The 12,679-nt window shown below is 34.3% G+C and overlaps 1 protein-coding gene across 1 annotated transcript in view; it reads left to right on the top strand.

Annotated features, from left to right (window-relative positions):
- The first annotated feature begins 669 nt into the window (after positions 1 to 669).
- LOC117180338 (LIM/homeobox protein Awh-like) overlaps positions 670 to 12,679 on the top strand; it is a 12,330-nt gene continuing 320 nt past the window's right edge. Inside the window, exons 1-4 of the mRNA XM_033372782.1 lie at positions 670 to 857; positions 10,009 to 10,226; positions 11,994 to 12,242; positions 12,334 to 12,501. Coding sequence (XP_033228673.1) covers positions 685 to 857; positions 10,009 to 10,226; positions 11,994 to 12,242; positions 12,334 to 12,501 — 808 coding nt within the window. The 5' untranslated portion in view covers positions 670 to 684. The remainder of the gene's footprint in view (positions 858 to 10,008; positions 10,227 to 11,993; positions 12,243 to 12,333; positions 12,502 to 12,679) is intronic.

The raw sequence follows: 12,679 nt of genomic DNA, 5'->3' as shown, positions 1-12,679 counted from the left end.
GTACATATTTTTTTATAACGTTTTTTCGGCTGAACTGACATCAAGGTCCCTAAGATGTCCCAGAAAAATATTTCCGCTTCCCAACTGGAATCTTTTTAGTTCATATTTCGATAGTGTACTGATAGATATTTTAATGAATCCCTGTATAAAAAAAACAGTTAATCCTACAAGTTGGTAGAAGACATGACTAACTACACTAGTAAGTTCATCTACTTACAGACAGTCGTTTTGACAAACAAAAATAGTTAGCCTACATAATTATATAGTAACAGCAACTACTTGTGCCCCAAATAACAAAAATAGTTCTTACAACTAACTAAATAGCAGTACCATTATTGACTAAATAAAATAATTATCACAACAGTTTTATCAGTTGTCCCAACTAACCATTTTTTTCAATGCACCGTTCAAAATTAGATGAAACCAGCATCCAGCATTGTTATATTTCTACAGTTGATAAGATGTGATGTTGAAAATGATGAAGAATATGGAACCAATACTTATAATACTGAATACGAATATATTTAAAAAAGTTGAATCTTTCAGTACCAATACTTAGTAGATTCTATGTTTCAGACGGAGGTGGACGACACTAGTCAAGATGCCGCGTGCGAGGGTTCTGTGTCGAATCCGGCTCCCGGAACAACCGGGGGGATCGTCGGGCCGGAAATCTCACCAGGGGTAATGGAGTGTGGTGGCTGTGGAGAACGAGTACGAGAGCGGACAGTGTTGTGCGTTGGCGGACGAACCTGGCACTCGAGGTGCTTAAGGTGTTGTGCTTGTGCCAGGCCTTTGCACGACCAACACTCTTGCTTCCTTCGTGGCACGCGTCTTTACTGCAGGCACGACTATGCTCTGTGAGTAGTCCTCTATTTCCTGAATCGTGATTTTTAAATCTTTATTTGTAAAGAACTTGCTACGAGTTTATTGCACAGAAAAATAATTCTGTTAAAGGCTACAGTTGCAAATTCAAGTTTCCATGTGAAATTGGTGTCAAAATCATCTGCAAAAAAAGTATGTCCTTTTGTTGGTAAATCCTGCCCAGATAAGGGGATAATTTGATTTCTATTATACACACTATACTTATTGTAACTTAATGACAGCTTCGCGTCGGGATTTATGATTTAACAAAACATTTAAGGTCCAAAAATAATTGATAATATAAGAATTCACATATATTCGAATGAACCGTAGAAATAGATAGAACCGAAATAGTGAAACTTTATTGAACTTTAGAAAACTGTTTTCTGTACCTCAAAGTGGATGAGCCCTGAGAATCTCAGATACGTGCACCTCCCTCTCCATACTTGCAGAACTTTAGTACAGCTATCCCTGAAGCATTGTCGCCTCCGATTGATACAAAACTTTTTACCTGTGCTTGAGATTTTATTACTCTCGATTTACCTGGAGCTCTCTCGAGCTACCAGTTAAACTTAAATTTCATTGTATATTTATCATTCAACGTGCAGGAACAATAGGCAAAGGCTAACTTTTATCAAATTTAAACTAATGATATAAGGGCGCTTTTTGTGCATGTACTTTCAGTTGATTCAGCTTCTCATTTTCAGCTCATGTCATTAAAGTGAAAAGGAATGATATGGATATTGTAGACAGATAGGCAGGGATTGCAGGGAACAATGGTGTTATTGTACATATTTCGAGGGCTCATACGCGTCCATCCGTGGTTATATGACATTCAATGAACTTTCAGTCCGGCCTCAACGCCCAGTTCATGACCATGCACTAATATTCAGGGCGCTGATTTTCGTCATCGAAATCAACGAAAGCATTATCGAATATAACCAAGAAGAGACCTTCCTTCAGTAAAAATTATACATGCATTCTTCGCAATATGTGTAACCACTTTTTTCTTTTAATCTTCATAAGAACTGAGAAAGTAACAGTGTAACTACTTTTTTGTATGCATATAAGTTTAAAGCTTTATCCGAAAATCCATATTACCACTAGGATTTACAGCAGTACTTACCTTTCAATCAAAGAAATCAAATAAAAAATTCTTTAAATCGTTTTAAAATTTACACACATTTTTCGGTTGGAAGAAATCGGTATTTGTCATACGTTTGTAGCGACTCATGAAATGACTCGTCGATTGTACGGAGGGACCAGTCCAGCGGGACTACCCAACGTGTTTATCCAACTGTCAATCAGATACACTCACAGGATACCTAGCCATCCCTCCTAAGCCGCACGGCGTATCTTGATATCTGATCACAATATGGTGGGTATCATTGTCCAGATTATCTTTAATAGTATCTCGATGCGGTCCCTTCCGCGGATAAAGTCGGCGGGAAACAGAGCCTCACTGAGAGCATTGTCTAAGGCATAAAATTTTTATTTTTAATAATTTTCAATATTGTGATAAGGGCTTCAGGTAGAGAATGTAGAGATAAATAAAGAGAATGGCATGGGACGTACATGACTCGCAGATTTGCGAAAATATCGACTATCGAAAGCATTACAGAAATAATTTTTTGAAGGGTTAACGTTGAAGGATTATTATCGAACGTGCGGGAGGTCTGAAGGAATCTGCCGCGTAATTTTTTTGAGTAATCATTCATCTTCGTTGGGAACTATGACCTGCAATCGTCGTACAAATAGATAGACTTTCAATGATAGTTTTGTTGTTCCATTCATCGTGCGAGAGTAGGAAATATGAATTAGAAGTGGCATCTTGGGGCGCGCTAACTTTAAATCTTCCAGTAATTATAATAAAACCCCGCAGATAAGTGATTGGGAATCAGATCATTTTTGTATGTATGTCATTGAAGAGGATCTTTCATATTTATATTAAATTGTCGAAAGATATTTGAGTGTTACTTTAGGTTTGCGATGGACACTATAGGATCTACGGCATTGCAAACGGAAGCTGTGTCCGGGCAGCGGGGTACAAGGCACATTCACGCATCCTGAAATGAATGGACGGCGGATTTATGCAGCTAAAGCACAACAAGGGCCAGGTAGGAGCAGTGGATGGTGGAACGAACTGGCCGGTGCACCGGGTAATTAAACAACGAATAGCAGCCATTAGCCCATTATCATATTCATGAACACGGAAAGTGCATCCCGATTCAGAACCTCAGGTTCAGCTCGCCTCGTAGCCTAGACCCCTCACTCCAGACCTCGCGGAATATCTTATGATCACATCGACGTTCGTAGCCACGCGACTACCCCGGTGGCCCTGGGTGGGGCATCCGTGGGGCCGCGATAACAGCCCCCCCCTTCTCAGTCTCCTCTTGCATTCCCGAACATCGAGATTGGAATTAAAAGCCCTGGAATGACTCTTGGACCAGACTGCGTGGGTGTTGGGTGGCGAAGCAGTCACGGCATAAGGGCAAGAACATCACCGACGGAAGGATGTTGCTAAAGCGTCTATCCGGGAAATGAATCACTCGCTTAGCCTTGCTGGTCCGACTTTAAACCTCATTCGTAACCTTAGATTTAGATTTCCAAATTTTTGTTAATAGCATCCAATTCATTCAGTATCCTTCAAATTTGGCCAGATCTGAGACCGATGGATCCATTCTAAAATTTATATCGATTCGGCAGCAAATTCAATTAGTCTGAATATTCTTGATCAAAGAGACATCGCAGTTTTGAGTCAGTTCAAAAAAATTTTTAACATGTCTAGCGGTCATTATTGGCAAGACGGGATTATCAGTCTGTATAAATTGAAATAAAAAATAATTTCATACATATCCAGTTCAAGAATTGAACTTATCTGATGGAATTCAAAGTATTTCGCGTATCTAGAAGAGCCACCTGCAGTCCTGCAAACGCAGTCAATAAATCGAAGGAGTGAAACAGATAGCGGACTTTAGTCTCGACAGAGTTCTGTCCCTAACGAATGTATCAATGCACTCTGCCGCCGGGGGCTTACGGCGCAGCTTACTTATGCCTATCCATGAGACTTCAAGTTGAATTGGCTGCATTCGTATTGCCATATAGGTGCGTTTAAGTGTCATGGTGTTCCTACCAGCGAATCTAAGCCTTCGGATAACGTGCGGGCGTTAAGGTTGTTTTAAAGCAACGGAGGCCAATGGAGAGAGAGAGAGAGAGAGAGAGAAAAAAAAAAGAAAGCGCATGCAGGACTGATAAATAAAGGCGGTTAAAGCGCGAACAAGATCGCTGGCGCGTTCGAGTCTAATGCATCCCAAGCTGCAGACGATAACCCCTCGATATATAAAATCTCGAGGGACGCTTCTTTTATCGGATTTGCAAAACACTCCCATGAGGCTCTTTGCGCTTACTTAAAAATATATCTTATCCGTAATTTTATGCCACCAAGCACTGCATTTGTGATTAAATGCAAGCAGGTCTCAGAAACATTATACTTCGAGCTAGATTCCAAATTATTAACGCCAATAGAGTGCTACCCTGTATCCATTAAACCAATAAACATGCTTACGTTCCTAATAATTTGATAGATAAATATATAGATCTTAATAAAACGTATAGCTATTATTGAAATATATAGGTATTAGAATGGATTCGGACACTCGAACTCAGAGAAATTCCCTTTTGTGATAAAAGCATGTTTCTTGACGAAATTGGAATATCCTCCTAAATTTAAGATTCAGGGGATTTTCATTTGTCCCGACAGGAATCCTTTTGAAGTTAAAATATGCTTATGCAACTAACTTCACCTACTCTTGCAGCTAAATAATTATATTTGTGTAAAAAACATATTTACGCTGTTTAAAACAAAACTAGTAAGAGGATTTAGCTTTTGTTATAAGACAACTTGTTCTCTGAGTGAACTTACAGAAAAATAACGAAATTACGAAATTACGAGTTTGAAAGAGTTCAAATACAAATGGATTACAAAAAGATAATCCAAAATTGTGTAAAATCAAATTTAATTTTAACTGACAAAAAATGTGATTCAGAATGAACCGGATTCGCTCAGAAGGATTGTCGATTGAAAACGAAATCGTTCGGAAGAATTGCGGGTATGAAACAGATTTGTTTGGAGGCATTTCGAAATAGAAGCTGCTTAGGAGTGGTATAAATATATATTCTACTTACGTTTTCAGTCGAAATGAAATTTAGTTCAGGACAATATGAAATCAAATGAATGTATCAGGTTTTCGCTGGGAGAAGGTGCTCACTGTTCGTATATCTTTTGGGTCATTTGCGGGGGAAATGCAGATGTCAGTCATCCTTTGATCGCTCGGTGTTCTCAAGTCGCACGTGATTTTACCAGATCATCTGACTCAGTTCGTAATATGTTGTGACCACTGACCACTGACCACACACACACACACCCACATACACACACACACACATATCGGTCTTGAAACATGACTACAACTGATACTGTTCCGTGATTTCGCCCTTTTCTTATGGTATATGTATATAACTTTAACATGTGAGTAATAAAGAGCCCCCCCCCTGTTTAATGTAACTTAATATGTTAATGTTTCCTGTTCTCTCCCGGCGAAATCCCGCGATTGTCTATAAGACACAATTTCAATATATATCCGGTTAAGTAGATAGTTAATAAGCTGATGCAGATGAGACTACACTTTGTAACAAAACAATCTTGTGGTAAGATAAAGACACTCAAAATTCAAATCCCTTCCTTTGGGAGTATAGTCTAAGCCCTAAGGGATACATAAACTGCGTAGGCGCAATCAGGGGGACTCAAATGCGAGAGTATTTCTTTGCATTATCATTCTCTTTGAAAACAATAGGATTATCCTTCCGATCTATACAAGCTAATCAAGTCTTAAAATTTCAAAACCTTTTTTTATGATTCCACTTTTTGTGGTAAAAGTTAATACACTTTCGTTTATTATTTAGCACTGGACTATCATTAAAGACTTTAATTCAATATTATCTTCTTATTGGTCCAAATTTTACATTTAATATAATTCTTTGTATCCTCCCGTAGGATTGGTCGAAGAACTATTGTGACCAAATGATAGCAATAGCAACCTTCAACGTCTCAACGAATTCCGCCTTCATGGAAACATTTTATGACGGGCAACGTAAATTTTGTCGGCCCTTTGCCCTCCTCTTGGGGAACAGAGTATAGAAACTGCTATTATTTTAAATTGCGGAATCTATACAGTGAAAAAAGTAAAGTACAAATGTCCAAAATTCAATCATAAGAAACCCTTCTGAAAAAAGTAAAGAAAATCATCAAATTTGACGGATTCTGTATTTATGCGCAGAGCATAAATAAAATTCTATAACCTGACTTGATACTAAATCCTATAAGATTGAATTAAATAGATTACACGCATCAAATCCTACATCAGCTTTGATAAAACCCCTATCTAATCCAATCAAACAAATTTCATTGATCAAAATCTGTTAGCATATTTGCTTGGCCTTTTTCTTAGATTGTATACACCTGGAAATCCTATACTTTTTTATCATGATAACTTCATTAAAATTTTGTCAAATCTAATTGGTACAAGTCGTTTTATTTTTATTGGTACGTTTTAGAATCTAGAATATTTATATTAGAGTCTGTCCATAGAGAAATCGTATAATTTTCTGTATCAACAGATTCTCAGTATGCCTGTATTAAATCCTACAAGGAAAAAAAAGTTTGGTAAAGTTATAAGGGAACTAATTCAAGAGTAGCGGGTATGGAGGATAGTGTAGCGGAAGTTAGAAGGGTCTGGTTATGATATGTGATGAAGTATTTTGAATGGATGTATAGAACATTTCAATAGTATTTAGAATCCAAAGCGATATACATTATACCATGTATTGGCGCGCAGGTTATGAACTCTATATTAAAGCTAAACGGAAAATGAAAATTGAAGCAGAGACAAAGTTTGTTAGAGAAATTGTAAAACGAAAGATATGTTTTTGAATATTACTATTATTCTTATTGTTACATTTATTGTATTACGCACCTACGCACACGACACTCAGAGAAATTTCCTCTTGCGCCGAAAGGATACTTTCGACATGAATAGAAATTCCTCTTAAATTTAAGGTTGAGAAGATTTGCACTTGTCACCGTTTGTTTAAAAACGATATTCGCGTGGTTCGAAACAAAACAGGCAAGAGGACGATGCTTTTTTCAAGACAAGTTTTTCTCTGAATGGACAACTTATATTGTTACTTATATGTATAATCGGTTGCTAAAACAGTAAAAAAATCTTAAATAATCGCTAAGGCTCCGAACGCTCTAACCAGTAAATCTATCGAATTCTTGGACTTACGTGTAAAAATCTTGGCTAAGTGTTACAGCTAGGGAATAAAATATGTGCCCCTACTTATAAATATAAATTTTCGGTTACGTAAATTTCATAAATAGGCTAGTTTAATAGATTTGATTAGAATGTTATATTTTATCTCTTATAAAATATTGTATTTTTAAATCAAACAAACGTCTCCAAAAAGTTCCTGTTATACATTTTTTTGTGTTTTGAACTCTTTGAAAGGAAAAATTTTGTTTTCGGATTTGTATTTTTTTTGGGAAGAAATGTAATTCTTAGAAAAACGGTCCCCATTTTTTCACTTTCAACTTTTTCATATCTCCAATATCAGAGTTAAAAACAAAAATGTAATTATCGTCATTAGAATAATGAATTTTTCGAAAATATTTAATTGCTTTTTATCTTTCTCATATTTTTTAGTTTAATAAAAAAATATTCCTTTCAACTATATTGTATAATTATATTTTGTAATCACATTTTACATTGCAAATTTTAACTCGATATGGGTAAAGTTAAATAAATTGTTGACTGCGAAACAGAGCTGTACAGGATTTAGTTGTTTCCTAACTAACATCAATCACATCCATAATTCTTGGGTATGAACTATTGACATTTCAAGGGAGACCGCAAATTGTAAATTTTAATTTCGGTTCCTAATTTCTTTAATGAATTAATTTTTCAAAGAAGTGATATGCATTCTTTTGAGGATATGGAGATAATCGATTTTCCAATATTTTTCATAGGACACTTGCAGTTTACCGAAAAACAATATTTCCATCTCACGGTAACTCGATCCAAGCTTATAAAAAACACTTATTTATTAAAATGATTATAAATATAATTTCCTTTAATAATCTTAAAAAATCCTGCAAATATTAATTCTCGTAAAACTCTGACTCGTGCGTCATTTCTGCGCCTAATATTTCTGTCTGATGAGGAATTATAAAAGTTGAATGTGAATAAATGTTTCACAATTGAATGTTATTTTTAGTACTTTATTTTATTTGTAGTTATTTGCAACAAAAATTGTTGAGAAATATCATATTTTATGTATACTTGATAAATATCACAAACAAAATTAATCGCATTTATAGAAAGTAAATTTGTTGCGAAAAACAAGATAAGCTTAACAAAGTCAGTTTTGTCATAAGAATCGGCAATAAAAGAATTATATCAATGAATATTATGATACACAAAAAGAAAAGTGTAGACAGCGAGAATCGAACACGAGAACATTCAACTAAGAAACCGAAGTGCTACTGTTAAAGCTACCGGCAGATGGAAACAATTCTTTGCCAATATGACGTGTGGCAAATACTTTAAAGTAAGATTGTTTAGAACACTACGAAAAAACGAAAATGCTTCGGCAAATTGCTTTGATTCCAGGAAGATAACCAATCTTAAAATCGGTTAAAAAATTATCAAAAAAGATATGTGCAAACAAAACATACATACTTGCGCATGAAGTATTTTCCGAATCGTTTCTAATTTTACGGAACCCCGTTCTCCAATTCATACAACACAGTGCTTTATAAAAACGAGCAGTATATCCAAAGCAATTCCTACAAATCTTATTTTGAAAACTTTTTATCGATTAATTCAAGAATAATCGTAGAACTTTTTTATCTCAAGTTCACTCTAAAATGTATGGAACTTTTTTATAATTAACTGAATGATTGTACAGTTTATCTGGATTTTGTTTTGGAAATTATATAAAACTTTGTTCAGTTATCGCTTGTATCTGATGCTCTTAAATTAGTTCTATAACCTTAAATAAAAGCTTATATTTTCGTATGTCCATACAACACTCGTATCAAGTCATATATCTTCGACAATTTGCGAAATTTCGATTAAATTTTATCCATCGAGAAATCTTATAGTATTCTGTCAAGATTTTTAAATTAAAATTATATAAAATCTTATCCAATCTAGACTTACATCCAATCCTATATGTATCCGAATCTTGGAGATTTCTATCAAATTGTATATACTTTCCTATCAAAATTTTTTCATGGAATAAGATATGATAGAGCTTTAATAACAATATGTTCGTAGAAAACTATACGGTTTTTCAAAGAGTAGAATTCGAGAGAAATCTTACAAGCTCTGAAAAATAGGATTTAATGAAAGTCAGATGCAGATAAAATTTGATAGAGTTTTAATATTAATCTGTCGATAGAAAAAGTATATAACATTTTACAACGGACAGATTCCAATAGAAATTATCGAGATTTAGAGACATAGGATTATTGTGGGTGAAAAGATTTAATAGAGTTGCAATGAGTAAATGTTTATAGAAAAGTTCAAGATTTTTGGACAAACTTTATTGACAGATTTGAATTGATTTCTATCAAAAAAGAAAATTAAAATGGGACGAAATGTGGAATATTATATATGACTTGATGTCAATCAAGAAAGCATACTAAAATTGGCAGTATTACGAATATGTTATTTGATATACATAATTGGATATTATTCATCTAAAAGAAGTGTATAAAAATAAATGAATTTTTAAAATAGAATATTTCATAGAATTGGATCAAATTTGTATAAAAAAGATTAGGAATTGAGTGATAGACATTTTTTTGAAAATATAAAGGAATTGAAAAGTATAAATTTTTGTTAACAAATTCTTTATAAAACTTTTTCAGCAAGGTATATCAACCTTTATCTTCTTATCTGCTCTAGAAAAATGTGCTTAAAGAAGCCATTTCTCGTGAACTTCTAATAAAGCAAATTTGTAGTTTATAAGATAAAAAGTTCAAACTTTAGTCCTAACCGGAAGTTCTTTCGTATGTGTTCACAGAACTTTCGGAGCAAAGTGCGCTAAATGCGGTAGAAGCGTGGGTGCGGGCGATTGGGTGAGAAGAGCTAGAGAAAGGGTCTACCACTTGGCCTGCTTCGCGTGTGACGCCTGTTCACGCCAATTATCGACCGGGGAGCAATTCGCTCTCCTGGATGCTCGATTGCTCTGCAAGGCTCACTATCTTGATGTGGTCGAAGGGAACAACACGTCGTCAGATGGTGAGATTATACCAGCCATTATCCAATAATCACTTTCTTCACTCAATATTCTCAAGATTAATTAGTATCCAAAAATTTATTCCATACCAAAAATCTGTCTATTACAAATTTATTGCAAACAAATTTGCTTATCTTCTGATTGTTGTAAATTTTCTATAAGAAATAAATGTATGCATAAAAAAAGTATATGCTAAATTTTGTTATTATATGATTTTCAGATTATAATTAAAGCCACAAGTCTGGATTCTTTCATATATTGAAATTCTGGAATGTTCTGGACATTTGTAGATTATTCTGTATAATATGAAAATTTTTTTAATGGTCTATAATCTTCGAGAACAGAATCTTGTGTCATACTCCAGATCTCTAGAATATTCTAGAACTTTCTAGAATAATTTAGAATTTCATTGAACATTCTATACGATTTTTAATTTATGCTCTTTTCTCAAATATTGTGGAATATTTTGAATAATTTTCAAGTTCCTATTGAAGCCTTCATTACGGGACAATTAAAGCAAGCAAAAAAATACATTAAATTTAGTTTTATTTAAATTTTAAGATTAAATTTTAAACTAAGTCAAAGTGCAAGCCTGTAAATTTAGCAATTCGGAAAAGTATATTTCGATACGAGAGGTCAAATAAAATAAGTGGTTTGCTCACTGCAAGTGTGAGGGCTCAGCACAAACTCGAAGGTAAGGCCATGTTGAGCGGTAGGGTGAGTGCCATGCCTTCACACGAGTAGGAAGCACACGACCGTGAGGCTTATCTATGATTCTATGGAATAATATTTTTATTTAAAAATTACAATGCAATCTCTGAGATTGTCTCCCGTTTACAAACATCGAATATAATGCAATAGCAAATGACTAACCCAACTTCACCCAGAATAAAGCTCACTTAGTGAGCAAAATGTATCCATAGTAAACATTGAGAAGTTCGAATTCAACTCTTACAAGTGGATCAAGTATTTATAATTATCAATTTAATATTGAAATATACAAAATGTAAGTTTTTCAGAGGTGAGGCTGTCAAAATATCATAGTTTAAACAAATTTTTATTTAATTTAATTTTTGGACAGAAAAATTCAAAATACAATTGTTTTCAAAGTTAAGTTTTTATAGACAGATATTGTAGTAAATTCGTAGAATTTTATACAGAATTCAGTCAAATTATATTAGAATTGTATGTGATATAGTATAGTTTCATGCGCACTCATTGTAAATATTTGTATATATTTCCTAAAAAGCAGTGTTTATAATCATTAATTACGAAAAGGATGAACGTTTTAATAAAATTTAAATAAAAAAACCTCATAAACAAAAAGCAATACGGGGTTGGGTGCAATAACGGGTTTCTTGCATTTTTAGATGTTAATTGTACTTTTCATTTGTTTTGTATATAGCTTCATGAAAAAAAAATGATCACTAAGCCATCTGAAAATATACAAGAACACCGTTAATGCATCCAACTGTTTAATTATAAAAATTTTATGATGTTTAAACCTAAATTTTTTTAACAAGTTCGCAAATTCAATTTTTGTGGAGTTCTTTTGACTTGCACATTCAAATTTTAATAAATTATCAATACTTTGAAACAGATGCCACTAAAAAAGACTCTAGAAAATTTGTCAAAATTTCATCATTTTACTGGTTTTCGATAGCTGTTTGAAAATTTTATACCTTTTTCAGGTTCCTTAAGTTCTGTGCTTGCTCTTTTGCTACAAATAAAAATAATAGTTCTGACACAATAAATTTGAACTTTTATAGAAGGCGGTGACTCCGAAAGCGGCCATAAAGGCGGAAATAAAGCCAAAAGGGTAAGGACAACCTTCACAGAGGAGCAACTGTCTGTTCTCCAGGCCAACTTTCAACTCGATAGCAATCCTGACGGTCAGGATCTGGAAAGAATAGCTCACGTGACCGGGCTGAGCAAGAGGGTGACCCAAGTCTGGTTCCAAAACTCGAGGGCGAGACAAAAGAAACATCTGCACACGGGAAAGATGAAGGGGCAGCACGGTAAAAGCGCCATTTTTAAAATGCCTATAAAGTCAACCGTACTTTCATTTCTGAATTTAAACAAATTAAATTTATTTTGTATTTTGCTCAGCTCATCAGTCACCACCAAATTCAACAGCGTCACCTGCTGATTTTGGCCGGCATATCAATCTACATTTGACGTACTCATTTCAACATCATCAGCAACAACATCAACAACAGGCGCAGCTGAGTCCGGCAACTTGCAAAAGTCCAACGCCTTCTTTATATCAAAATCATGGTATGTATAAAAAAGAAGAATCGTTTAAAAGAGATATTAAGAACTCGAAAAATAAACCAATTTAATAATTAAGTCGAAAAACGTATCAGTTACCAATATTTGTCAAAAGAAGCCTTTAAGAAAAAAGGACGAATTTTACTCTTTGAAAAATGATTATTCGTTTTTCTTTTAAGTTTAG

The sequence above is a fragment of the Belonocnema kinseyi genome, chromosome 1, assembly GCF_010883055.1.
Source record: "Belonocnema kinseyi isolate 2016_QV_RU_SX_M_011 chromosome 1, B_treatae_v1, whole genome shotgun sequence".
NCBI lineage: Eukaryota > Metazoa > Arthropoda > Insecta > Hymenoptera > Cynipidae > Belonocnema > Belonocnema kinseyi.
This window is presented reverse-complemented; position numbering and strand designations above follow the sequence as displayed.